This window comes from Lepidochelys kempii, chromosome 5, assembly GCF_965140285.1.
Source record: "Lepidochelys kempii isolate rLepKem1 chromosome 5, rLepKem1.hap1, whole genome shotgun sequence".
Lineage (NCBI taxonomy): Eukaryota > Metazoa > Chordata > Testudines > Cheloniidae > Lepidochelys > Lepidochelys kempii.
In genome coordinates this window covers 133,266,746-133,293,991 of record NC_136384.1, presented here as the reverse complement: position 1 = coordinate 133,293,991, position 27,246 = coordinate 133,266,746, and the positions used below count along the sequence as shown (strand labels likewise).

At 47.3% G+C, this 27,246-nt stretch overlaps 3 protein-coding genes across 32 annotated transcripts in view; 1 reads left to right on the top strand and 2 right to left on the bottom strand.

Moving 5' to 3' along the window:
• The window catches only part of FKTN (fukutin), a 45,032-nt gene extending 26,525 nt beyond the window's left edge, over positions 1 to 18,507 (bottom strand). For 2 of the 9 annotated variants that reach the window (XR_012159162.2, XM_073345971.2), the window contains exons 1-4: positions 17,919 to 18,358; positions 11,210 to 11,399; positions 8,445 to 8,504; positions 176 to 379 (exon numbers count right to left, since the gene is read on the bottom strand). Coding sequence is in view for 7 of the 9 variants with exons in the window: in XM_073345971.2 (XP_073202072.1) it covers positions 176 to 379; positions 8,445 to 8,504; positions 11,210 to 11,314 (369 nt within the window). In the remaining 2 variants the exon portion in view is untranslated. Of the gene's footprint in view, positions 1 to 175; positions 380 to 8,444; positions 8,505 to 11,209; positions 11,400 to 13,506; positions 13,771 to 17,783; positions 17,820 to 17,918; positions 18,361 to 18,409 lie in introns of those variants that run through there. The other 7 variants (XM_073345977.2, XM_073345975.2, XM_073345972.2 and 4 more) reach the window with 6 other exon arrangements.
• LOC140911884 (uncharacterized) overlaps positions 17,997 to 27,246 on the top strand; it is a 35,227-nt gene continuing 25,977 nt past the window's right edge. For 8 of the 17 annotated variants that reach the window (XR_012159181.2, XR_012159180.2, XR_013635856.1 and 5 more), the window contains exons 1-3: positions 18,723 to 19,290; positions 19,946 to 20,186; positions 20,616 to 20,702. Coding sequence is in view for 5 of the 17 variants with exons in the window: in XM_078852976.1 (XP_078709102.1) it covers positions 18,852 to 19,290; positions 19,946 to 20,186 (680 nt within the window). In the remaining 12 variants the exon portion in view is untranslated. The other 9 variants (XR_013635859.1, XM_078852976.1, XM_073345983.2 and 6 more) reach the window with 5 other exon arrangements.
• Positions 21,962 to 27,246, bottom strand: part of FSD1L (fibronectin type III and SPRY domain containing 1 like) — a 63,856-nt gene continuing 58,571 nt past the window's right edge. For all 6 annotated transcript variants that reach the window (XM_073345964.2, XM_073345969.2, XM_073345965.2 and 3 more), the window contains one exon: positions 21,962 to 27,154. In XM_073345964.2, the coding sequence (XP_073202065.1) occupies positions 27,032 to 27,154 (123 nt within the window). In that variant the 3' untranslated portion in view covers positions 21,962 to 27,031. The remainder of the gene's footprint in view (positions 27,155 to 27,246) is intronic.

Genomic DNA, 27,246 nt, shown 5'->3' with positions numbered 1-27,246 from the left:
GAGGTTTCAAAATAAAATAAAATAAAATAAAGTTTAGGTACACCACCACCTTTACACCAGTTCCACATCATGAACTTTAAACCTGGAAGTCTTTAAGTATGTTCTGTTCAACCATTAATCCTGTAATGGCTGGGTGCATTACAGCAGACAAAACTGAAAAGGGAGAAAATCTTACTTCATGTTTCCATGTTTTATCCAGTAGTGCAAATGTGGTGAAATCCCGTGGAACACAGAAATACTTGCATTCTGGGCTCATGCCATCAGAAGAGCTGCTGAGCTGTTCAAAGTCTTTATGAATTAATCCCAGAACCAAAGGATCAATGAGATACACTGGTACATTGTGACTGGACACTAAACCAAGGAATTTCTTAATCACGTGCTGTTTGGAAGAGCAAAAAATAAGAATCAGATCACCCTACCAGTGTGTAAAAGTTAACCTTTTAAAATTATGAATCCATTAGGACTTGATCTCTCCCAATAAGACTTCTGCAATGGGAACAGAAAGTGGAATAAGCACCAAACCTGATAGAAGAAAAGGAGTACTTGTGGCACCTTAGAGACTAACCAATTTATTTGAGCATGAGCTTTCGTGAGCTACAGCTCACTTCATCGATGTAGCTCACGAAAGCTCATGCTCAAATAAATTGGTTAGTCTCTAAGGTGCCACAAGTACTCCTTTTCTTTTTCGTGAGCTACAGCTCACTTCATCGATGAAGTGAGCTGTAGCTCACGAAAGCTCATGCTCAAATAAATTGGTTAGTCTCTAAGGTGCCACAAGTACTCCTTTTCTTTTTGCGAATTCAGACTAACACGGCTGTTACTCTGAAACCTGATAGAGTCAAAGGAGTTTACAGAGTGAAGTGTGTACAGTAACTCCTCACTTAAAGTCATCCTGGTTAACGTTGTTTCATTGTTACGTTGCTTATCAATTAGGGAACATGCTCGTTTAAAGTTGTGCAATGCTCCCTTATAACGTGGTTTGGCAGCCACCTGCTTTGTCCACTGCTTGCCGGAAGAGCAGCCCGTTGGAGCTAGCTGGTGGGGGCTTGGAACCAGGGTGGACCGGCAGCCCCCCATCAGCTCCCTGCTCCCCTAAGTTCTCTGTGCAGCAGCTGCCAAGCAGGCTATCAATTGCTGGCAGTTCAGCTGTCCCTCCCCCAACTGCCATGTGCTGCTCCCACCCTCTGCCTTGGAGCTGCTCTCCAGAGCCTCCTGCTTGCTTGGGGGGCAGAGGGGAAGGAGGAGGAGAGGGGGGCTAATGTCAGGGTGTCCCCCTCCCTGCTGTTTACTCCATCTCCATAAAGCGGGGGGACACACGACTGGGCTCAGGACGGAGGGAGCTTCCTGGCAGCAGCTGCCATGGGTCTCAGCTTGCTGATTAACTTAACAATTTAGCCCTGGTCTACACTAGGACTTTAGGTCGAATTTAGCAGCGTTAAATCGATGTAAACCTGCACCCGTCCACACGATGAAGCCCTTTATTTCGACTTAAAGGGCTCTTAAAATCGATTTCCTTACTCCACCCCGACAAGTGGATTAGCGCTTAAATCAGCCTTGCCGGGTCGAGTTTGGGATACTGTGGACACAATTCGACAGTATTGGCCTCCAGGAGCTATCCTAGAGTGCTCCATTGTGACTGCTCTGGACAGCACTCTCAACTCAGATGCACGATTGTTTGCCGTTGCTCTGACGCAGGGAGGGACAACTGACAACACGGCTTACAGGGTTGGCTTACAGGGCGTTAAAATCAACAAAGAGGGTGGCTTTACATCAAGGACTATTTCAGGCAGGACTTCACGGTGGGTTCCAATAAGAAATGGTGCATCTAAGTTATTGTTCTTATTGGAACAAGGAGGTTAGTCTCGCCTCTGATTGATACATGGCTAGATTTACCTTGCTGCACCTTCTCTGTGAGTGACTGCAGTGTGACCTAGAGGAATGAGTCCCCTAGACAGGGAGCGGGGGAGGTTTGCAAATGAGTACAAAACAAATCTGGTCTATTTCTTGTTTTGATACACTCCATCTATCTTTTAGATCTTTGGCTGGCAGCAGACGGTGCAGAAGGACTGCATGCCATCCACATCTCATGGCTGCACGGCAGAAGATGGTACAATAGGACTGCTAGCCATCCTCATCTCTTGCCTGCCTGGCAGAAAATGATGCAATAGGACTGCTAGCAATCCGTATCGCCTGCCTGCTCACCATAAGATGGTCCAATAGGACTGACTACAGGACTAAACAGAATGACCTGATCAAGTCACTCCAAATTTAGTCCCTGCGCCCATGTCTGCCCAGGCGCTCCTGATCGACCTCACACAGGCGACCTAGGAGCACCTCAGACATGACGATGACGGCTACCAGTCCTATTGCACTGTTTGCTGCCACAAGGCAATGGGTTGCTGCTGCTGTGTGGCAATGCAGTACCGTGTCTGCCAGCACCCAGGAGACATACGGTGACAGTGAGCTGAGCGGGCTCCATGCTTGCCGTGGTATGGCGTCTGCACAAGTAACTCAGGAAAAAAGGAGCGAAATGATTGTCTGCCCTTGCTTTCACGGAGGGAGGGAGGGAACGGGGGCCTGACGATATGTACCCAGAACCACCCACGACAAAGTTTTAGCCCTATCAGGCATTGGGATCTCAACCCAGAATTCCAACGGGCAGCGGAGACTGCGGGAACTGTGGGATAGCTACCCACAGTGCAACGCTCCAGAAGTCGACTCTAGCCTCGGTACTGTGGAAGCGCTCCGCCGAGTTAATGCACTTAGAGCATTTTGTGTGGGGACACACACACTCGAATATATTTCGAAATTTCTAAAAAACCGACTTCTATAAATTCGACCTAATTTCGTAGTGTAGACATACCCTTAGTGTACTTAAGAGTGGTGTCAGTGTACTTAAAGGGGAAATGCGCATCTCTCTCTCTCTCACACACAAGGCGTGTGTCTCTGTCTGCCATGCTGTCTCCCCTCCCTCCATTCCTGCTGCCTTGTAGAGCGTGAGGCTACATTAACAGCAATGAGTTAACCCTTGAGGGCTCAGCTAATTGCTAGTTCATCATTTAGCAGTAACGCCTTCCCTGGGAAATATCCCACCCTCTGACTCCACCCCCTCAACCAAGCTTCACAACCATCATCGCTGTGTACAGTATTAAATTGTTTGTTTAAAACGTATACTGTGTGTGTGTGTGTATATATATAGAGAGAGAGAGAGAGAGCGAGAGCGAGAGCGTCTTGTCTGGCAAAAAAAAAATTTCCCTGGAACCTACCCACCCCACATTCACATTAATTCTTACGGGGAAACTGGATTCACTTAACATTGTTTCGCTTAAAGTTGCATTTTTCAGGAACATAAATACACGTTAAGTGAGGAGTTACTGTACATAAAACAACAGGGTTGTCCCGTGACACACATTTAAAATCCTTCACTGATTGGCTATACTTTATGTGCAATAGCATGTGTATGATGTAGTCCTTATGTGGACATATAGGCGCTCTCATGTCCATATATTTTTAAGAACTCTAAGCTCACATATTGGGTTCAGTGTTTCTGGCCAGTGCAGTTCTTGCTGTAGAGCAGAGCCCTCTACTGGAAAAAGTAGGGCCAGACTAGCTTTTGAGACAATGATCGTTAGACAATAGCAGCAAAATAAGAGTAAATTGTGGGTTTAGTGAAATGTACTGGCTTTTTTCACTTTTGAAATAAGTTAACAAAAATATATTATTTTCCTGAAAGCACAAATTGTGATATTCATACGAATTAGAATTAAAATTCTTTACAAGACTACTTTTAAAAAATCCCAGTCAACAGGATTATATAATCATGTGAGCTAGTCATCTTACAAAACGGTCATTCAAATTTGGGAGGAGAGGAGTTTATTATTACACTTAGTAGATACTTTATGCCATAATAATGATTAGCATGTATTCACCACTTTAGGTCTTCAAAGCACTATACATGTATTAACTAATTAATTCTCATCAATATGACAGAAACAGATATATATTCTTATCCTATTTTACAAATGATGAAACGACAAGAAGAGTGAAGGAAACTATCTTTGATCATAAAACATGCTCATGGTAGCACAGTGTCTTTTGCTGTGAAACTGGCAAAATCTAATCAGGAATTTTTGCTTATTTATTTTTGAGGGACAAGGGAGAAGTATTAGCAGGTGGATTTCAAGAGTATCCTCAGCAAACTGGGACATTTGGTCACTCCATTAAGGGGAACTGCACAATTCATGCCATCAATGGTTTCTGGTATGTACAAAATGAGCATTGTTCAGACAAGCATATATGTAATGCACTCTTTGTTTCGTCTAGACCACTCTGATGTGTTTAAGTATAAAAAAAGTACTGTAAGGACTAGATGCTTCAGCAAGATTATCCAGTCTCTAGGTGGGTGATTTGTTAGCTTGACTCATACACAGGTATTCTTTCAATTAGATACATTCACATCTCCATGGAAGATGAAAAATCAACAAACATTTACAGCAATTTATTGTACTGTGACAACGATTAAAAGTTCATCTAATTTAACACTGCAGGATGGATTAAATCAATTACAAGCAAATGCCTTAATGTGCAGTTCTACTCTGAAAAGTGAATGTAAAAATGGCATGGCAGGATTGCATGTTCATCATACCTCAGTGATTCCAGATCAAATGTGTTCCGTCAAGAGACTTTGCCCCACCCTCCAACTACCACCCTGCAGTCTGAACCTGGCATTTGAATGTCAAGCTATGGTTTTGTTTGGGTCATACATTGTGTCCAATAATATATATCTGTGGGTCATATTCTGCCACCTCTAGAACACGACTGGCTTTAACAGGGATGCACAAGTGTAAGTGACAACAGAATACAGCTCAGCAAATTGAATTTATGCACCAGTTCTATAGGAGTTTCACAAGAAGGGATGAAATCCATTCCCCCCGTGAGCTCTGCAGAGCCAACACAACTACTAGGAAGGTAAAGTAGTAAAAGTATTACTTTTGTCATTAAAGTGAGCAGATTTGCCTCTGAATATCAGGGAATAAATCTGTGGGAAAAGGAAGGTGTCATTTTTACAGCCACCGTTTACAGAGGAAATGCTCTTCAAGTTTAGACTTAAATAGGGTGACCAGACAGCAAGTGTGAAAAATTGGGACGGGGGTGGGGCATAATAGGAGCTTATATAAGAAAAAAAACCCCAAATCGGGACTGTCCCTATAAAATTGGGACATCTTGTCACCCTAGACTTAAACAAGAGGTAGCGGGCGATAGTCCTGAAGTCAAGAATTTTCAGGTATTCAGAGAAGTTGAATAATTTAGGGCTTTATCCTGCAGGATGAAAGCTGAGAAACAACTGCAATGAGCCACCAGCAGGATAAGTATTCTGCTTTGTTACTAACAATCCAAGTAAAGTAAAGTAAAAGCTACAAGGGCACTATTCCTGCAGGCTGTTGAGCCAGAAAGAACATCACGTCCAGTACATCTCACAAAGCACTCAGTAGCTGGCTATGAGAAATGCCACTTCTTAGAATCATCACATATTCTGTGTAAGAAGGCAGTCCTCGCAGCTGCCCCTGCTTTGACTTTCCCCAAATACAGCTCTTGAACATACCAGAGTAGCCATTACACCTGGCTGGCAGTACCTAAACATCTTTAAAATGACTACTATGCACATCGCCTGCAAGCGCAGGACCGTATTTAAACCAAAGGACACAGCCAGGGCACATTCTTAAGGTTGCCAGGCATCTGGTTTTTGACCAGAACGCTTGGTCGAAAAGGGACCCTGGTGGCTCTGGTCAGCACCGCTGACTGGGCCGTTAAAAGTCCAGCTGGCGGTGCTGCAGGGCTAAGGCAGGCTAGTATCTACCTGTCCTGGCACCGCACTGCGTCCTGGAAGTGGCCAGCAGGTCTGGCGCCTGCAGGGGTGGGCACGGGGTTCCGCACACTGCCCCCGCCCTGAGCACCCGCTCCACACTCCCATTGGCCGGGCGGGGGAGAAAAGAATGCGGTGCCTACTTGTGAGAGTAGAGCGCGGAGCATCCTGGCCCCCCCACCTAGGAACCAGACCTGCTGGCCACTTCCGGGGCTCAGTGCGGAGCCAGGACAGGCAGGGAGTCTCCCCTGGCCCCTCTGTGCCGCTGACCGGGAGCCGCCCAAGGTAAGCCTGTGCCCCAACCCTCTGGCCCAGCCCTGAGCCACCCCCGAAAAGCAGAAGCCCTCATTTCTGGCCCCACCCCAGAGTCCGCACCCCCAGCCCAAAGCCCGTACCCTCTCCCATACCCTAACCTCCTGTCTCAACCCGCAGCCCCCTCCCACATTCCAAATCCCTCGGCTCCACCCCCCCAGCCTGAACCCCAAACCCCTCATCCCCATTCCAGAGCCCGCACCCCCAGCTGGAGCCCTCACTCCCCTCCCACACACCAACTCCTGCCCCAGCCTGGAGCCCCCTCTCGCACCCTGGGGTGGGGTCTCGGGGATGGGGCAGGCCAAGAGGCGGAGCCACAGGGAAGGGGCGGGGCAAGGATATTCAGTTTTGTGTGATTACAAAGTTGACAACCCTACACAGTTTCCCCCTTACATCCACTTTTCTCCATAACCATCAGTGTGGTGTTCATTGCAGGCACAGAGATTTGTTCACAACCCACTTTTCTAAGCAGGTTCTGAACAAATACCAAGCATAAGCATCACAACTTTGGCTCTCTGAGCTTCTTTCAGCAGTGCTCAACAGCCTGCAGGATTAAGCCCTAAAAAAAGCAGCCAACCAAAACATATCTCGATATTGAAGTAGTAATAAGACCCAGAAAGGTAACTTTGCCCCCTGTTTGTGAAGAGCTTTATAAGTCAGCATAAACAACTAACATGAAGCTAGAGTGACAGCAAGCAAAACAAGGTCAAACAACTTGGAAGAGTGTGCAGTATTATGTAATGTAACTATCTGCCAGTAAAAATTTTAGCTGGTGATTTTGTGCCAGCTGCAGCGTATTAAACAAGCTGGATTCCAATAAGCAAAGCATTTCAATATTCAGTTTGGAAGGACACAAAGGCATGGATCAGAACTTCTGCATCAGACAAGGAAAGACAAAGCCAGATTCTGCAGCAATGTTTCTTAAAAGGTGGAAAAGTGTCTTAAGGACTACACAGACAAAAGAATCTCCAAGGTCCCCAAACCCACAAACCTAGCTTAATACCTCTGTTTCAAAAATAGGGAATTTCAACCAATGTCTTCAAATGCTTTGTGATGTTGCTCACCTGACAAAGGCATCATCTGGTACATATAAGTATTACACTGTATGGTGATCCAACAGAAGGCATTTTTTACTTTACTCAGATTTTTGAAAGGTGAACATGGATACAAACATTTCTGGTATAAAATTTAACCAGCAATGGCAAGGACTCTGGACAAAAATCCAAATACAAATAATTGCATAATTCCACACTTGCTATCAACTCTTTTTAAATATTCGATTTTGGATTCTTCATGAAGGCTACTGAGAGTCTTACTGTACTGTAGCATATACACAGGATTATGAACTGTAGTTAAAATAAACTATTTCCTAAAAGGTAGATAATTTGGCATGACAATTTGTATGCTCTAATGATCCCCAGAGTCTGTGTCAGCGGGGGCTTTTTGCTCCTGGTAGGTTCAACCATGCCGGACTGTTTTGTCAGTATGTGGCCTGAGTCCAATTCTGATGAGAGAGAAGTTTACATCATGAAATTGTCACAATTGGCTCAAACTGTGACCTGTGCTGGTTGTCTCATCAAAAGGGGCCAAGGATTGAATAGACATGGAAAATGACTTCCCTCTGAGCCCTGAAGCACCATTATATTAAGCGTCAAACAGAGTTGAACGAACAATTTAAACCGTTCCAACTGAAAAGGTTTTGAAACCAATATATTATAGATGGGGGCACAGGAGCTTGGGGAAGCTCGCACTGCACTCCCATTAGCATGCCCAAGTGTATTCTACTGATAAACAGAAGACTTCAGAAGACTTTCAGTGTTCAAATCCGTCAATCTGATACCTTTCACAAACACTAAATTCACTTTTAAAAAAGGTAAATTAAAGATTTCCAGTTTCTGTGTTAGTGTCTTGGCCCAATTCTAATCAGGTTAAATTACATGCTGCTTATCTAACTTGTCCCTGCTGTTTTAATAGGATAAGTTATTCTTCACTTCCTGCATCTAAACTATTTTGTTATACTGATGCCACCACTACAAGCCTAAGTTCCACTCTAGAAACAGGTGCATGATCCTGAGACAGCCGAGCACTCAGAAATCCCCTTTACTTTAATGGTCATGCTCAGGGCGGTAAGATCAAGGCTGCTTCCATTTAAAACAACAAAATTCCCAATGACTAAACTAGATGCAGAAGAGGACCCATAATTTGCAATTCTATAAGAGTTTATTGATACTTACACGGATGCTGTATAAATAAATAACATTGTACATACCCATTGTATGCCGTCTTGTCCTGACTGGCTTCCTTTAACTTTTGAAAAAACAGCTCCATTCTAGCAAGAACAAGGACAAAAGATATTTTGAAACCTAAGATGTCCCAAATGGTGGTTTTGTTTAGATTTATAAAAGGAAATTGTACATATCTTTTTCACAAACACTTTACATTTCAAGGATTGCAGTTTTAAGTCACTTATATATGTTACATGAAGTAAAAATCATGCCCAGGAATATTCACTTAATATATTTAGAAGGACCATGCAAGGACTGTTGGATCTAGCCTTACGTTTCCAAGTCAATAGGACAATTAGTAAAAGAAAAAAGGACAGGGTGGGTAAGAATAAACAAAACGATTTTTTAAAATGTAAATTAAATATAGGTTTATTTAAAAAAATAAACCTATTTAAAATTACATTTTGGATAACAACCTGTGTTTAGGCCTAAACTTATTATAATCTATTAAAATCATTTAAATTAAATACAAAAAATAATATTAAGCAGTACATTTAGGGGACTGGAACAATGACTTATGAGAAGAGGCTGAGGGAACTGGGATTGTTTAGTCTGCGGAAGAGAAGAATGAGGGGGAATTTGAGAGCTGCTTTCAACTACCTGAAAGGGGGTTCCAAAGAGATGGATCTAGACTGTTCTCAGTGGTAGCAGATGACAGAACAAGGAGCAATGGTCTCAAGTTGCAGTGTGGGAGGTTTAGGTTGGATATTAGGAAAAACTTTTTCACTAGGAGGGTGGTGAAACACTGGAATGCGTTACCTAGGGAGGTGGTGGAATCTCCTTCCTTAGATGTTTTTAAGGTCAGACTTGACAAAGCCCTGGCTGGGATGTTTTAGTTGGGGCTTGGTCCTGCTTTAAGCAGGGGGTTGGACTAGATGACCTCTTGAGGTCCCTTCTAACCCTGATATTCTATGATTCTGTGTTTGCTGCCAAAGTATTAAAGAAAGTCAAATTACTGAACTCGTGGAAGTCACTGGCTGAGGATCTGAAATCAGATTATGTTGAAGTGCTAAACCAGCTTTTGAGAGCAGTAGCCTCTTCTGCGGTTGCAGCGAGAATATTTCCTTCATTTCAGTTTGTTCAGCAAGTTCAGTGCACTCAAAATTAAAAAAATAATTGGGAGTTAGAAAAGGAAAACAAGCTTTCTTGCTTTTCAATCTATGATTAAAAACAACGTGAGATGATGATATTTACTACTGTTAAATGAAGACATGGTAACCAGAAACAGTAAGTTCAATTCACTAACTACAGATAATACTTCGTTTAATAAATCAGTTAGTTTTAAAGGCAAGATATGTTTTGATAATTATTTTCTTATGCATCCAGGCTATTTAAGCTAGTTTTATTTAATTTAAAATGCTGGTTGTCTGCATTTTAAATGTAATTTGAATTTCCATCCAACTAGGACTGGATGCAAAGTGCAAGTAAAAAATTAACCTAGTGAACAAGAAATGCATCATTCACCATTTTCTAACAAAAAAATATAAAAATTAAATAACTTCTTTTAAGTTAAGCAATATACTAAAATGTACAAATGCAAAACACGATTAAAATTGATTTTTTAAATCAAGGTTTCCTATTTGTTGATTAAAATCAGTGATTTAAATCAATCCACCCTGAAAAAGGAAGATGAAATAATTCCAGCAGCCCCAGAACACTGGGGAAAAGTCATACCTTAGGTTCAGTGGTGCAGCCTGTCAAAGATATGACCCTCAATGGATAAGTTTGAGAAGGAAAATATTTGTGTCATAAGAAAATATTTGTGTTAAAGCCTCAGATTCCTAGCTACCTAGAGGACAATGATTTCTAATTCACAGCCTTGCTGTGGACAGCATATGAGGAAGCCAGACTGTAATGTCATGTAACACTAAGAAGACTTCAGACTGAATAAGGGTTCCCCCACCAAAAGAGCTAAGCTGGAAATTAGATACCAACAGACTTTCCTTCTAAATAAGGAGTAAGTGAAGACATACTGTTGCCTTCAGTTCTTGTACTATGTGTACTGAAATCTAGAGATAAACCATGTAATCCTCATGAGGCAAGATTTCACTTCTAGCACCATCTTAGCTAATTATTGCCTTTATTTTCCCATTACGGAAAGATTACATCTAGCCACATGTGCCTCTTGGTTCTCAATCAGAATCATAACTACAGGAATTTACATTTGGTATCTAGAAAGCTTTACAATAGAACCCCAGAGACAGGTTAAAGGTGACTGATTCTGCAGAAACAGTAGCTTCTTTTAATTTTAACACATCTGTTGAAGATGCTGCAAACAACAAATTGCATTTTACTTTTTTGCTTCCCTAAACAGCCTTACAGAAACTCAAGGCTGTCTCAGGTTTCAACACAGAATCATACATCAGTCTGGGTTAAGTAAAGGTGCATGCACTTGGGAAGTTTTAAAAAAAACTTTTGATGTACCAGACCGAGTTCGAATGTGCAGAAAAACCTGGAATCGCGGAAATTCAATCCAGTGTCTGATTTCATTGGTAAAGTCTTTGTCTAGCTGGCAGAGTTGCTCAGGATTGAGAGTAACATTCTAACCTCATTTTTTCTATGGTACCTACTCACTGTGTCCTGTTGGGTAATGTATTTAACTTTTGCAAGTCAATCTTATGGTAATAGTCGTCAATCCCACAGGGATTTTTGAGTAACAATTAGTTAATATTTTTAATGCACTTGAGCATAAGTAGTACTATTTTAATCCCCCCCCGCAAATTCAAGTCTTTAAAGTGATATTTTTTACCTTTGGAGATAAGTAGTACTTATAATAGTACAACTGGAACAGGAGAAACACTGAACTTGTCAAGGTAAGAAGAGCCAAAACCACGTTCTTATTAATTCTCTGCATTAGTCTTCAGGGCTCACTTGATTATCACTTGAAAGCAGGTCAGTCTTTTTCATCTTTTCAGATTGCGTATTACTTCTTTGCTTTTCTGTGAGAAAAGGAAGGTCACTTAGTTTAAGTAAAAAAAAATATATATATACAAAATCTACTTTTTAATACCAAGGTATAACAGTTCTGAAAAGCTAATTGAAACTATAGTAAATTGTGTGAACATAAAGTACTTACAGAAGAAAAAAAAGAGTAATGCAAATTATGTGTAAATCCACATGAAATGGGTGCTAATCAGTGAAACTGCTGGGTTTCTAGTCTTATCTTTGAAAAAACATATTTTAAACAAATAAAACCCCTTCAAACTACAGCCAATCTAGATGCAATCCTAACTATATAAGCAAGACATCTAGAAAAGCTACTGGAGTGAGAACACCATCGAAGCGCAACTATCATGTTTAATAAGAAACAATCACCTACCGAAGGGGAAGAAATGCCAACTAAATAAGAGAGACTACCTAAAAAGACTCATTGGCTGGGGAGAGGAACAATGTTTGCATTGAGACCATTTTGTTATTTAAAATATTTAACTATAATGGGAGAAAGAGGAAAAACAGATCTAAAACAATCAGAGCAAGAAACCAGGATTGATTAATAGGAAAGAGAACGTTTTCCTCTTTTGTGTGTTATTTTTTCTTTCACTTGACCAGAAATAGGGGCATCTAATGAGAATGCAGTGAAACTTCATCTGTGAGAGAAAATCCTGCATTTGAGGAGACACCAGACACTAGAACAGTCATTTATACTGTGATTACATCTCTGTTTATGTCTCATGTATTGTGTTGTTCAGAGTGATAACATTGGTTCATTTCCTTTCTTCAATCCTGCTCTTCCTTAGCTAAATAGCTTCCATGGTTCCCTGTCCATATAAAATGAGCTTAGAGTAGTACTGATGATGCTAGTCAACCAAACATAAATCAGAGCTTTAAACACAGTGAGTTTGAACACTAACATTTAAATCTAGCACTAGTAGTAGAATGCAACTACCATTCAGGGTATCAAAGTTTGAGACTCCAGTTCAATCTGTCACTTCTCAGCTGGCATAATTTGGGAAATCTGCTGGGTGGGAAACACCTATGGCTCTTCTCTAGTAAGGTTTTCAGATACTTTGTAAATTGGATTCTATTCTGGCACTAACACCAGCATACAATCAAACTCAGCAGCGTCTGATTTCATAAGCAAAGGATTTCTCTAGTTGGCCCAATGGTCTGAGCTCAGGATGGGGAGTCAAATTCTAATCTCATCTGTTCTACCTACTCACCATGTTTTAGGTAATTTAAGCATGTCAGTTTTATTATAACAGTTGTAAATAATCTCCCTGCCCAATGTATTCTGAGAGGACTTTTTTTTTTTTTAAATCTCATTCTTCTTAAGCATCATGGGAGATCAGACACTGGACAGGGAGGGCTAGGACTCTGAGGTAGCACTGAGCATTCTCTCAGGTGGTTGGCTGGCTGGATTTTGCTCACATAGTCAGGGTCTAACTGATCATCATATATGCGGTCAGAAAAGAATTTCCCCCCAGATCAGATTAGCAGTGCCCGGGGGTGTAGGGATGTCACCTTCCTCTGCGGAGTATGTGTGTGGGTCACTTGCCAAAATTATCCGGCCATATTTCACTTAATCCCTCCCATTGTAGGGGCCTCAGACATTGGTGCACTCTCCTGTTCTCTGCCTGGGGCATATAACAGTCTAGTCTCCTGTGGACTGTAATACTTGGGTCTCATTTTGGTCATCGGTTACTGTGCAGGTATGGGTGGTAGCTTGTGATCTAGAGGTGGTCAGACTAGATTTGTGGTTTTCAACCATTTTTTTATTTGCAGACCCCTAAAAAATTTCACATGGAGGTGTAGACCCCTTTGGAAATCTTAGACATAGTCTGCAGACCCCAGGAGTCCGTGAACGACAGGTGGAAAAGCACTGGACGAAATGATCTAATGGTCCCTTTTTGCCTTAAGTTCTATGTTCTGAGGAACAGTTAATCTTTGAAAAGCATGTTGAGCATATTTAGGATTCCCAACCCTCCCGGTCTGGCCAGGAGTCTCCCGGAACTGGGCTCGATACACCGGAGGCTACTGAAGCTAATCCTGGAGACTTTAAGCCGCTAGAAGTCCGGCAGCAGAGCAGGGCTAAGGCTGACACCCTACCTGCCTTGGTTCCGCGCCGCTCCTGGAAGCGACTGGCATGTCCAGCGGCTCCTAGGAGGTGGTGCGGCCAGAGGGGTCTCTGCGCACCGCACCAAGCGCCAACTCCGCTGCTCCCATTGGCGGGGAACAGGAAACCATGGCCAATGGGAGCTGCGGGGGCAATGCTTACAGGCAGGGGCAGTGTACAGAGCCGCCTGGCTGCCCAGGAGCCGCTGCTGCTTCTAGAACCTGTCTGAGATAAGTACCGCCCGGTGGGGGCCTGCAGCCCAAACCCCCTCCCAGAGCCTGCACCCCCAAACACCCAAACTCCCTCCCAGAGCCTGCACCCCCAAACCCCCTGCTCCAGGCCAGAACCCCCTCCAACACCCAAACCCCCTCCTAGAGCCTGCACCCCAAACCCCCTGCCCCAGGTCAGAACCCCCTCCAACACCCAAACCCCCTCCCAGAGCATGCACCCCAAACCCCCTGCCCCAGGTCAGAACCCCCTCCAACACCCAAACCCCCTCCCAGAGCCTGAACCCCCAAACCCCCTGCCCCAGGTCAGAACCCCCTCCAACACCCAAACTCCCTCCCAGAGCCTGAACCCCCAAACCCCCTGCCCCGGGTCAGAACCCCCTCCAACACCCAAACCCCCTCCCAGAGCCTGAACCCCAAACCCCCTGCCCCGGGTCAGAACCCCCTCCAACACCCAAACTCCCTCCCAGAGCCTGAACCCCAAACCCCCTGCCCCGGGTCAGAACCCCCTCCAACACCCAAACCCCCTCCCAGAGCCTGAACCCCAAACCCCCTGCCCCGGGGCAGAACCCCCTCCAACACCCAAACCCCCTCCCAGAGCCTGCACCCCAAACCCCCTGCCCCCGGTCAGAACCCCCTCCAACACCCAAACCCCCTCCCAGAGCCTGCACCCCCAAATCCCCTGCCCCCGGTCAGAACCCCCTCCAACACCCAAACCCCCTCCCAGAGCCTGCACCCCCAAACCCCCTGCCCCCGGTCAGAACCCCCTCCAACACCCAAACCCCCTCCCAGAGCCTGCACCCCAAACCCCCTGCCCCCGGTCAGAACCCCCTCCAACACCCAAACCCCCTCCCAGAGCCTGCACCCCAAACCCCCTGCCCCCGGTCAGAACCCCCTCCAACACCCAAACCCCCTCCCAGAGCCTGCACCCCAAACCCCCTGCCCCCGGTCAGAACCCCCTCCAACACCCAAACCCCCTCCCAGAGCCTGCACCCCAAACCCCCTGCCCCCGGTCAGAACCCCCTCCAACACCCAAACCCCCTCCCAGAGCCTGCACCCCAAACCCCCTGCCCCGGGTCAGAACCCCCTCCAACACCCAAACCCCCTCCCAGAGCCTGCACCCCCAAACCTCCTGCCCCCGGTCAGAACCCCCTCCAACACCCAAACCCCCTCCCAGAGCCTGCACCCCAAACCTCCTGCCCCCGGTCAGAACCCCCTCCAACACCCAAACCCCCTCCCAGAGCCTGCACCCCCAAACCCCCTGCCCCGGGTCAGAACCCCCTCCAACACCCAAACCCCCTCCCAGAGCCTGCAGCCCCAAACCCCCTGCCCCGGGTCAGAACCCCCTCCAACACCCAAACCCCCTCCCAGAGCCTGCAGCCCCAAACCCCCTGCCCCGGGTCAGAACCCCCTCCAACACCCAAACCCCCTCCCAGAGCCTGCAGCCCCAAACCCCCTGCCCCGGGTCAGAACCCCCTCCAACACCCAAACCCCCTCCCAGAGCCTGCAGCCCCAAACCTCCTGCCCCGGGTCAGAACCCCCTCCAACACCCAAACCCCCTCCCAGAGCCTGAACCCCCAAACCCCCTGCCCCCGGTCAGAACCCCCTCCAACACCCAAACCCCCTCCCAGAGCCTGAACCCCCAAACCCCCTGCCCCCGGTCAGAACCCCCTCCAACACCCAAACCCCCTCCCAGAGCCTGAACCCCCAAACCCCCTGCCCCCGGTCAGAACCCCCTCCAACACCCAAACCCCCTCCCAGAGCCTGCACCCCCAAACCCCCTGCCCCGGGTCAGAACCCCCTCCAACACCCAACCCCCCTCCCAGAGCCTGCACCCCCAAACCCCCTGCCCCGGGTCAGAACCCCCTCCAACACCCAACCCCCCTCCCAGAGCCTGCACCCCAAACCCCCTGCCCCGGGTCAGAACCCCCTCCAACACCCAACCCCCCTCCCAGAGCCTGCACCCCAAACCCCCTGCCCCGGGTCAGAACCCCCTCCAACACCCAAACTCCCTCCCAGAGCCTGCACCCCAAACCCCCTGCCCCGGGTCAGAACCCCCTCCAACACCCAAACCCCCTCCCAGAGCCTGCACCCCAAACCCCCTGCCCCGGGTCAGAACCCCCTCCAACACCCAAACCCCCTCCCAGAGCCTGCACCCCAAACCTCCTGCCCCCGGTCAGAACCCCCTCCAACACCCAAACCCCCTCCCAGAGCCTGCACCCCCAAACCCCCTGCCCCGGGTCAGAACCCCCTCCAACACCCAAACCCCCTCCCAGAGCCTGCACCCCAAACCTCCTGCCCCCGGTCAGAACCCCCTCCAACACCCAAACCCCCTCCCAGAGCCTGCACCCCAAACCCCCTGCCCCGGGTCAGAACCCCCTCCAACACCCAAACCCCCTCCCAGAGCCTGCACCCCAAACCCCCTGCCCCGGGTCAGAACCCCCTCCAACACCCAAACCCCCTCCCAGAGCCTGCACCCCCAAATCCCCTGCCCCAAGTCAGAACCCCCTCCAACACCCAAACCCCCTCCCAGAGCCTGAACCCCCAAACCCCCTGCCCCGGGTCAGAACCCCCTCCAACACCCAAACCCCCTCCCAGAGCCTGCACCCCAAACCCCCTGCCCCGGGTCAGAACCCCCTCCAACACCCAAACCCCCTCCCAGAGCCTGCACCCCAAACCCCCTGCCCCGGGTCAGAACCCCCTCCAACACCCAAACCCCCTCCCAGAGCCTGCACCCCAAACCCCCTGCCCCGGGTCAGAACCCCCTCCAACACCCAAACCCCCTCCCAGAGCCTGCACCCCCAAATCCCCTGCCCCAAGTCAGAACCCCCTCCAACACCCAAACCCCCTCCCAGAGCCTGAACCCCCAAACCCCCTGCCCCGGGTCAGAACCCCCTCCAACACCCAAACCCCCTCCCAGAGCCTGCACCCCAAACCCCCTGCCCCGGGTCAGAACCCCCTCCAACACCCAAACCCCCTCCCAGAGCCTGCACCCCAAACCCCCTGCCCCGGGTCAGAACCCCCTCCAACACCCAAACCCCCTCCCAGAGCCTGCACCCCAAACCCCCTGCCCCGGGTCAGAACCCCCTCCAACACCCAAACCCCCTCCCAGAGCCTGCACCCCAAACCCCCTGCCCCGGGTCAGAACCCCCTCCAACACCCAAACCCCCTCCCAGAGCCTGCACCCCAAACCCCCTGCCCCGGGTCAGAACCCCCTCCAACACCCAACCCCCCTCCCAGAGCCTGCACCCCCAAATCCCCTGCCCCGGGTCAGAACCCCCTCCAACACCCAAACCCCCTCCCAGAGCCTGCACCCCAAACCCCCTGCCCCGGGTCAGAACCCCCTCCAACACCCAAACCCCCTCCCAGAGCCTGCACCCCCAAACCCTCTGCCCTGGGTCAGAACCCCCTCCAACACCCAAACTCCCTCCCAGAGCCTGCACCCCAAACCCCCTGCCCCGGGTCAGAACCCCCTCCAACACCCAAACTCCCTCCCAGAGCCTGCACCCCAAACCCCCTGCCCCGGGTCAGAACCCCCTCCAACACCCAAACCCCCTCCCAGAGCCTGCACCCCCAAACCCCCTGCCCCAGCCCAGGGAAAGTGAGGGGGGGAGAGCGAGGGACGGAGGCAGCGAGCGGGGTCGGGGCCTCGGAAAAGGGTGGGGGCAGCGGGGCGCTGGGGAAGGGGGGTCTGTGATCAGACAGCTGGCCGCGCTAAGCATAGGAAGGCCCCAGTCCTGCTGTTATTTTGGTTCCGTTCCGGTCTCCGCAGAGAGGCTGGGCGGCTCCCCCCTCAGGAGACAGGCAGCGCTTCTAACAGCCCGCCGGGGCAGCCCAGGCCTGCAGCCGCGCCATGGGCCGAGACGCCCGCGGCCCGCCCCGACTCGCCCCACGCAAGCGGCGGAGGAGGCGGCTGCTGGGAGGGCGCTTCGCTCCCGGGCAGGCCGCAGAGCCCGGCTCGGGGCCCGGAGGGAGCGAGCCCGGGGTGGCTTCTCCCGCAGCGGGGCGGAAGCTACCGGGGGCCCCAGCCGCCGCCAACTGACCAGAGCCGGATCCGCCCCGGGGCTGCAGTCACCCGAGCCGGCCCCACCCCCACCCCAGGGGGGCTCGAGCCGGAGCCGGCCCCACCCCCACCCCAGGGGGGCTCGGGCAGCCCCTGCAGGCCGCCATCCCGTTACCTTGGCTGCCGCCGCCGCGCGCCGCTTGCGTCCGCCAGGGGGGCGTGGTTTGCAGCGGCCGTAAAGGTGCCCGCCTGCGGCGGATAGAGCGGTGGGGTCGTCTGCGCAGGCGCCAGGCCGGGCCCTGGGTCGCGCGCCGGGCTCGGCTGCCTGCGCGTGCGGCCGGGCTGCCCCTCGCGCTTCGGCCGGCGGCGCCCCATGGGCCTGCCGGGCGTGCGGCCTGCCGGAGGCCCGGGGCGAGCTGGCCCCTCCGAAACCTTGCCCTCGAACGAGCCCCGCACGCCGCGGCCCCTGTGCCCGCAGCCTGGACGGGGCAGGTGGGCGCGGGAGGGCAGCCGTTGGTTCGAGGCGGGTAGGAGCACCCTACGCCTGCGGGCCCCTGAACCAGGCTTCCCGTGGGGCCGCCGGCGCCTGGCGCTGCTCGGGGGACGGGGACGGGGACGGAAGGTCTGTAAGCCGCCGCCGCATCTGAAGAAGCGGGAGTTTTTTACCCGCGCTCGGCTGCGCCTACGAGTCAGAGCGCCCGGAAGCAGCGCCGGGCGGCCGGGCTCACGCCGCGTCCCCCCGGCCAGGCCCCGCCGAGCGCCCGGACTCCGCGGCTGGAGCGCGCCGCTCAGGCCCCGGGGCGAGAGGCGTGACGCTTGCTGCGTCCCGGCTGGAGCCCCGCGGCGCCAGGGAGGGCGCCCTGGCCGGCTAACGCGCTCTGAGCGGCCTCCAGAAGCGCCCCACGCTGCCTGTTCCAGCCACTCTGGTCATCACCTTGAACGCCCCTGCCCTGCCCTGCCCTGCTCTCAGGTACCCAGTCCTCAGACCCGCCCTTTACATTCTCTGGGGGTTTTGAAAGTCCCCTTCCTGTCTGCTCAGCCAGGTGTGGAGTGCTCTCAGCGCCTCTTTCCCAGTAAGCATGCCTCCCCCCGCCAGGCAATCCCCGGTATGGAACAAGGGCGAGGTGCTGGACCTCATCAGGGTTTGGGGGGAGAAAGCTGTCCAGTCCCAGCTGTAGGAATTATGATATCAAGGGACATGATGGAAAAGGGCCATGACCAGGACAGGCTGCAGTGCAGGATTAAAGTGAAGGAGCTGTGGAATGCCTACTGCAAAGCCTGCAAGGCAAACAGCTGCTCAAGTGCTGCCCCCTTGACCTGCTGTTTCTACAAAGAGCTGGATGCAATACTTGAGGGTGACCCCACTTCCCCTCCAAGTACCACCATGGATGCTTCAGAGCCCAGGTCAACAAGGCAGGAGGAGGAGGAGGGAGACACCTTGACATCCCTAGCTGCATGCAGCCCGGAGCTGCTCTCAAGCCAGGAGGAAGGTAGCCAGTTGCAGCGGCTGGTGCTTGGGGGAGGACAAACACCAGAGGAGGTTCCCCGTAAGCAGCTTTTTTTTTTTTTGGGAAGGAAGTTGTTCGGTGTGAGCTTTTGGGGCGAAGGCTGCATGCATGCCTAGATGTGGAATAGGGCTTTGATGTGCTCTCTCACATCGTGGTAAGCAGCCTCAGTGATCTCTTCAAAGGTCTCATGCAGAAGCTGGGCAAGCCGCTTGCACAGGTTCCTTGGAAGAGCTACTGTGCTCCTTGTCCCAGTCAGGCTAACATGTCCACGCCACTGTGCCATGAGGGGCAGAGAGACCATTGTTGCACACAGGCAAGCTGTATAAGGGCCAGGGCGGAAGCTGCATTGTAGAAGACCCTCCCTTGCTTTCCAGGTCACCCTCAGCAGCGAGATAGCTTTCAGGCCAAACTCCTGTGGAAAATGTGGGGACAGTGCTCAGTATGGGGGCCCCCTGCAGCTGTTGGCTCTCACCAAGGCACAGAACCCCAGAGGACAGTATGGCCAGGAAACAATCAGTTGCCCTTGCCCCTGTACTTACCATTTTGGGGCTCCTGTGGATTATGTGTACTTGCTTTGGGATGGGCAAATTCTGTCATTGTGTAGACTGTGGTTGTCTTTAAGTACAGGCAAATCATTATGCTGTCTAGTGTGAACAGTGCTACCTCTGTTAAGTGTTGCATTTTGCCTTTACAGATGCAACCTTGAGATCTCAGCTGTCTGTGTTATCGCTGGCCGAAAGACTCCAAAGAATTAAGAAGAGGCCACGTAGAAGCAAAGAGGACATGTTGCCTGAAGTAATGCAGCAGTCCCTTAATGAAAAATCAAAAAGCACAGGAGAGGGAAAGGGAGGGTCCACCAGCAGAATGCGGATCACTGGCACCAAAGCATGGAGCAGCTGCCAAGCATTATGGAGCACGAAGCGGACGCGATACAGGTGCTTGTAGCCATGCAGGCAGAGCACTACCATGCTCACCCCCTCCTGCAGTCCTTGTCCCAAAACTTTCCCTTGTGCCCCCATGTCACCTCCAACCCACTTTCCCCCACATCTGGGTTCTTATTGCCACCAGCTGCCTCCAACACCTATAGCTTCACCACCCAGACCTACAACCCTTACCCACTGCACTCAACCCCCCCCCCCCCCATCACCCTGCATTTTAGTCACGTGGTAGTCATTCCCCGCATGGGGGCAGGGTTTTTTTCTCCCAGCACTGGTGCCGCAACTACACCACCACCTTAAAGCGCTGCTGACCACATACCCTTAGATAAAAGTAAGCTGGCAGAGACTTAGTTTGTACAAAAGGGAGGCCCTGAGTGTGTTAAGAGAAAGCGGGGTGATTGTCCTTCCTATTCTCCTTTCATTAAGAAGTTTTCAGTTTGGGGTCCTGCTGGATCCTCAATGACACCTGGAAGTACAAGTAGCACCAGGGGCCCAAAGCATCATTTTACACAGGTAAGTGGGGTGTCTTAGGGGATGGGGAGAGCAAGGTGGCCCTGGGTGGGGGAGTCATCACATGGAGGGTCATGTACCTGCCCCCCCTTGTGTCCCTCCCATGAGGGCAGTACTGGCAAGAAATGATTTCTGCTTGCACCACTGCGTGCAGGGCTCTGTTCATCTAACCCCATCACTGCGAGAGGTGGGCTCTAAGAAGTGACACCAGCTATATACAAGAGCTGGCAGCATTGGATGTGTAGGCAAAGCAGGGGTTAAAGGCCAAGCTTGCAAAGTTAGTACTGTACTCCAACTAAATTTCATATCAGCCCATTCACTGCATGCACAGGCAGGGCTTCACTTTTTGGCCACCTAGGAGATTGTCCCAAGTTCATGTCTGTAAATAATAAGCTCTTTAATGCTAGGACTAAGAGGCTAGGGCTACAGTCCTATAATAGGAAAAAATAGTTGGGCAAGGAGAAAAACATACAAGTGACATAGATCAGGTGGACTAGCTACCTTTAGTCTGTCTTCCCTCCCCCCAAAAAACTATTTAACAGCTATTTATAGGATGGGTGAAGTAGGCACCTAAAAATAGGAAGGGGAACTGGATAAACCTTTCTGTGACAGGAGAAAACTTGCAATGTGCATTTGCCAAGATGCAGATATGAATTGACATTGTATTGCCCCACATGGTTCTAACAGCTCAAAACAGTAGGAAACTACTTATGATCCAGTGTTGTATGAGTGTAAGACAGATCCATTAGTACTTCAGCTTACTACGGGTATGACCTGCCTCCCTCGGGGTAGAGCTCTCATTTACTGTATTCAGCAGCTTTTATGCTATGCTACTGAAAAACAAAGTCAGTCTGACATTAAATGAAGAGTGCAGTTTTGCCTGACATTTAAGTAGATTCTTAAAGCTATAACAAGGCTCTATCTTGACAGTGTTGAATGTACCTCTTTGAATGTGAGTTTCATATTTTTAATTCAAACTAATGGTTACCTTGAAACATTAGGAAAATATATTGAAGAAATAGTATTTAAGACTGAACAGAGCTAGAGAAAAGGTGAAGTAGAATGCTGGAATTCAAAAAAGGTAACTATAGGATGGTCACTCATTCTGTTCAGTAGACCATGTAATTTCTACAGGTTTGGTTTTGATCTAATCTAATACTTGCAGTGTAAAATACACACCAATATCTTAATGCTCAAGTAGGAGCATCTTTCAACCTACACAGTTCTTATTTCAGCCCAAATAAGATGCTGTGACAAGGGTATTATGCAGCTGTTTCAAAATTAATTTATTAATACAAAATGTTTGTAAGACATACACAGTTTGAGTTAAAGACACAGCAAATAAAATACTTTGTGGGCTCTAAGGCACCCCTGTAGTGCTGCTATGACAGGTCTGTTATCTTGGGATACTTTATACAAAGAATGAGGAATGAAGCACTGATTACAGAATACCTGAGGTATTGTCAAAGTGATGTACATGGAAATCAATGTGCAATCTGTAAAGTAAAAATCAGTGTGACAATTCAAGATCACTAAGTACACTCACATTATGCCACAGCAGGAGCATGGATTATAGCTCCACTTATGAAAGGCACATGCAGCAAAAGAGGTGTTAAACAATGGAGGGAAATGAAAAGCTTTGCTTGATAGTCAGATATCCATAAAGCCCGTTTCACAGTGGCTGGGAAAACAAATGCCAGATTTCCCCTTCCAACAGTCAATAAAATGTTTGGAAAAATCTGAGTTTAGGTGGAAGATCACACTTGAATTAGTCTACCAAGATTATTAAAATCCATAATGTACTATGCTCAGAGTAGAGAGTGTTACTTTTTTTGTGAAGCTGAATATTTTCCCTATAGCAACTAGTTAGTTTCTTCACCTTGTGTGTGTGAGGTGTGAAGGATCAATAATTTAGAAAAGACGTAGGAAACCTATGTGTATGCTCCTGCAGCCTTGTTACACAGGGAACATACTTACTTCTCCTACTTACAAGCTTTTTGAAAGACCATGGAAGTAAGTCTAAACTGAAAATTCAGTTACTGCCCTTTATATCCTGCACCAGAAGACAAACTTAAGGTATGCATGCACGTATATGGACGTAAGTTATCAACTATCCATTTCCAAAATTAAATAACCCTTAAACTTCAGTAGATTCACATACTTCCACTGCCTTTTTATGCAAATGTTTTTTTTTTTAGTTTACCACTATATTAAAAAACCCTTATTATGCGCTGTTAGATGTAATTTACAGAGACTAACAGCAGTCCCTTAACCAAAAACTTATGTAAATAGCAGAAATACATTTAAAAGATAAATCACATTTTTACAAGAGAACTCAAATTTAGCTACAATCCTTCCCCCTCCCCCCCCCCCGAATACTTGAATTTTACAATAAGCAAGGCCATTAAATTACTTACATACTTGGAAACGCTGTGCTACATGCAAAGAATCTAGCACAACTCTAATGGGAGCTGTGCCAGCACCACCATTCAAGAGGGTTGCAAATTTGCGCAATCAAATCAAGTGGCAGAGTAGCCTCCAATAAAATCCGCTTGCCAGAAATAGTCTCAGGGTATTCATACATTCTTCCTATGTCAACTCATTCTGAAGCTGCAGCTAGTACTTTCACTGTACCTAAAAATAGCACCAAAGATGCTATGCAATACCATTAATATACCTGCACTTTCCACAAATGTAAAAAGATCTGCAAGATGTTACCACAAAAACCATAATCCAAGAACGAACATCTGAAGCGCTTAAGGCAATTCCTCATCTCCATATTCTATTTACTAAAAAAAGGGGACTTAGCAAAAATCCAACACTTGTGCATTAACTACTGCAGAGTAACTTCAAACTTTAAGGGCAAAATAACCCATACGTTATTATTTAGAACAGCTATATCTTGGATATCAAAATAAACCTTGTGCAGCATAAATCACAGTACTAAATACTTCAGCTTGTTTCAAAGTAAGCTACCATAATAGTTTAAGAAAAAAAATAATCAAGAATTCCACTGTCTACATCTTGTGCATAATCAAGTGTACCTTGCAGGTTTCCTTACAATTTGCTAAAATGTTCAAGTAAATTATGTATCTGCACTCAATTTTTGGGTTTGATTCAATGGTTACTGGTTTTTTCCTTATACATGTTAAGTTTTCCTTTACTTAATGTAAAAGTAAGTGTATGCTGCAAGGTATCAGGAACTGTAGCTAACTACCCCACATTGAAAAGTTAAAGATGGACAGATAGGAACAGAAACTAACCTTTACTACCATCAACTTAAGAGTCTCAAAATAGAAACAAAGCTTACTCTTCCCTTCTAAAAATCAATTTTGTGCCCCATCCTGCATGCTTCTAAACTCCCTCAATTCACTGGACATTATGAATGCTCACATTGCTGCATTAAGGACCTGATTCTCCAAACATGAAGTAATTAGGATGATGGCTTCACAAGACAACATGGACTGTCCCAGAGTACTATGATAAGCAGATTCAGATGTTGTTGAGCTCAATTAGCACAAAACCCTTTGCCAATCATTTGAAATTGTTTTCAGTTTTGTACATTTAAATTGGACAAGAAGTTCAGCAAAGGAGAGAAAACATACTGGAAGCTGTTTTCTTCCTCTTCCCACACAAAAAAGATTTGTATAACCATATTATAAAATAAGCATGGAAAAGAAGCCACGAAAAAATGTTGAATTCATGTATAGAACTGAATACCAAAAAAGGTAATTCACTTATCCTCAGTTTCTTAAAGGAGTAGCAAATGCTGTGCAACACTACTGGAGATCATGGGCCAAATTCAACTATGTATAAAACAGATTAAATACATCTGATTTTGCCTGTGATCTCCACAGTTGCTGCACGAGATTTCTTCACTCTACTTTCCTTCAAGAGGAAGAATTGAAATGCTCCTAAACTTAGAGGAATGTCTGTTTCCAGGGACTGAATGTGCAGAGTGCAAATCATCCCTCCCTACATCATTCAGTTCAACTCCCAAGAAGGGAGGCATTTCAACACAGCCACCAGCATTTTGCTTGAAGAAAAGTCTTAGTGTGACTGTGCACCATAAGAGACCTCTAATTAGAGAATTAAAAATTGGTCACAATATTGTCCATCATCTGCAGGTCATTTTGTGGGACCCTGGATTAGAACAGGAAGGGAAACACTGATTAAAAGTGGCTAAAATAGATTTAACACTAGTACAAAACACACTTTTATACTAAAATGTTTTCTCTTAGCTCTCTCCATTAACATGAATAATTTTTCTACTGTATGCAAAGGTTTGCTGCTAAGGACTAGGATCACTAGATATCCTCTTCAAGATCTCCAATTAGCAACTGGTTGCCTCAATGGGGAGAAATACATGGAGAGCAGACATCCATATGAAATTGCTGTAGGAGGGGTCTGAATCTGTTCAATGTATCAAACAAAATCCCTTATACTGAAGAGTGATTCTACTGTTTGTTAAAACCATTGAGTGCAGTATGTGTCTCTCCCAAAGCAGCACAAGAACCATAAACAGATTTTATAAAAAGCAGTCTAGATTAGCAATCTTTACAAAGGAGTACAAAATAACCTAGAAGTGGCAACCATAAAAATGGGCGGAGGAGGGCTGGTGCAGTGCTCTAGTAACCGTTTAATGCTTTGTCCTGTTTCAGGGAAGAACTCCAGGGCTGGAAAAAGTAGACACATTCAGTCCCATGAAAGGTGTGAAAAGAGGAACCTCAGCATTGTTTAGTGACCACCTCTAATAAGCACGACCAGAATTATTTCATTCTGGAGATCACAGGCAGTAAGGAAAGAGTTGCTTGGGGAGCCTTTCAGATGGGAGGGTGCATTTAAAAAAATAAGAGCTTGAGGGGGTTCAGAACTTTAAAAAATCCAGAGCATTCAAAGATATACAAAGTGGTCCTATCCAGTTAAATTATGCTCTTAAAAATACAAGCTCCTAGTAGCTTTCCAGTTTTGTAGTCTCATTCTATTTAGACAATGTTTTGCTAGTGAGTAGTTTTTACTATTCACTATCTACTTGTGTTAGAAGTGATATAGGTGGGGTTGAGCAGTAAGCAATGTGCTGCCCCGTCTAACTTTAGAGATATTCATATGCCTTCCTTTTTTGAAAGAAGAGTGCCTATAGTAGATTAAGTACGATGAACTAATCTACTACATTAATGTGCATGATCACTATGTAATTTAGTGAAATTAGTGGTACTCTTTCTTCATTAAAATGAATGTAATGTCATAAGTGAAACATTGAATGAGTGTTGGGCTGTCTACTTTAAGCTTTAGCTTAGCTGCATTCTTGAAGTCTTAAAACACCTCATCACCACCACCACAGCATGTGTACACACTTCAGACTCATTAGAAAGCTTTAAATTATATAAATCTGGTTGAAACAGGACAAAACCTTATTTAAACTGCATATTAAAAACAAGACACTTAAATATAGAAAGCATGGAAGCACTACCCGTACTCCAAGCTGGATGCTTTAAAAAAAGTAATCAAATATAGCTGAAAGCTTATTAAGGGTAATATTGGGGAAGTTGTTATGCATATCTCCCCAATAATCTAAGTAGAGGGCTCACACAGTAAAGATCAGGAATGCTCTGAAAACACTGGTGTAAAATTGATGTGAAGTCTTCATTTTCAAAGTGATGCAGGATTACTGAGCTCGTGTTCTAACTATGAATAGCCTATAAAGGGATATTCAGCACTGCCCATTTAGACAACTAAAGACCACCACAAAATGATACACTATTTATTCAACTAATACCAGAGGGTAGCCAACCTGTATCAAAATGACATTAGCTACTCTAGGAGAACATCTCAAGTCTCAAACTTGCATTATGGCATATCCATGTGTGGAAATTTGGGGGACTGGTTTCTTCAAAGGGTCACATATTTAAAGCTTCCATTTAGGACCTGAAAAATGGACTCCTTTTCAGGGTGGGGGAACAAGGAGTGAAAAAAGTGTATAGTAGTAAGTGCCGTTCAAACTAAGATCATACCTGCCATGTGCAGTTATACTGAAATGATGAAGTATCTAATACAATCAAATTCAGTCTAATATAAAAGCACATAGCTACAGCTCCCGACTTCCCCATCCAAAGCATCAAAAAAAGTCAGTCTCGCTTTCTATCTGGCTTTCTGGATTCACAGTAAATTTCTGCTAATGCTTCAGCCCAGAACTTTTGCACTATTGGTGCCCAGGCCTTAAAGCAGCAGTGGGGTAGCAAAGCCAGTTAATCCATTGCTCACAAGCTCCTGTAAATAGCAGCTGCACAGAAAAACCCACTCAGAAACAGGAGTATAGTATCCAAATAGACACATTATTGGGTAACATTGGTTAGGCTGGTAGCTGAACCACTCAATCCATTTTCACTCTTCTGGAGCATTTTCACAGCACTTGGCACTTGCAGTCCAGTACTCAATGCAAGTCCGCCACACCAGACCTAGAAGATAAACCATTACACAAAGCTACAGTGAGTCAATGTTTCAAAGCCAGTAAAATCCATTTTTCTCTCCACTCACATTTTCAAATGCA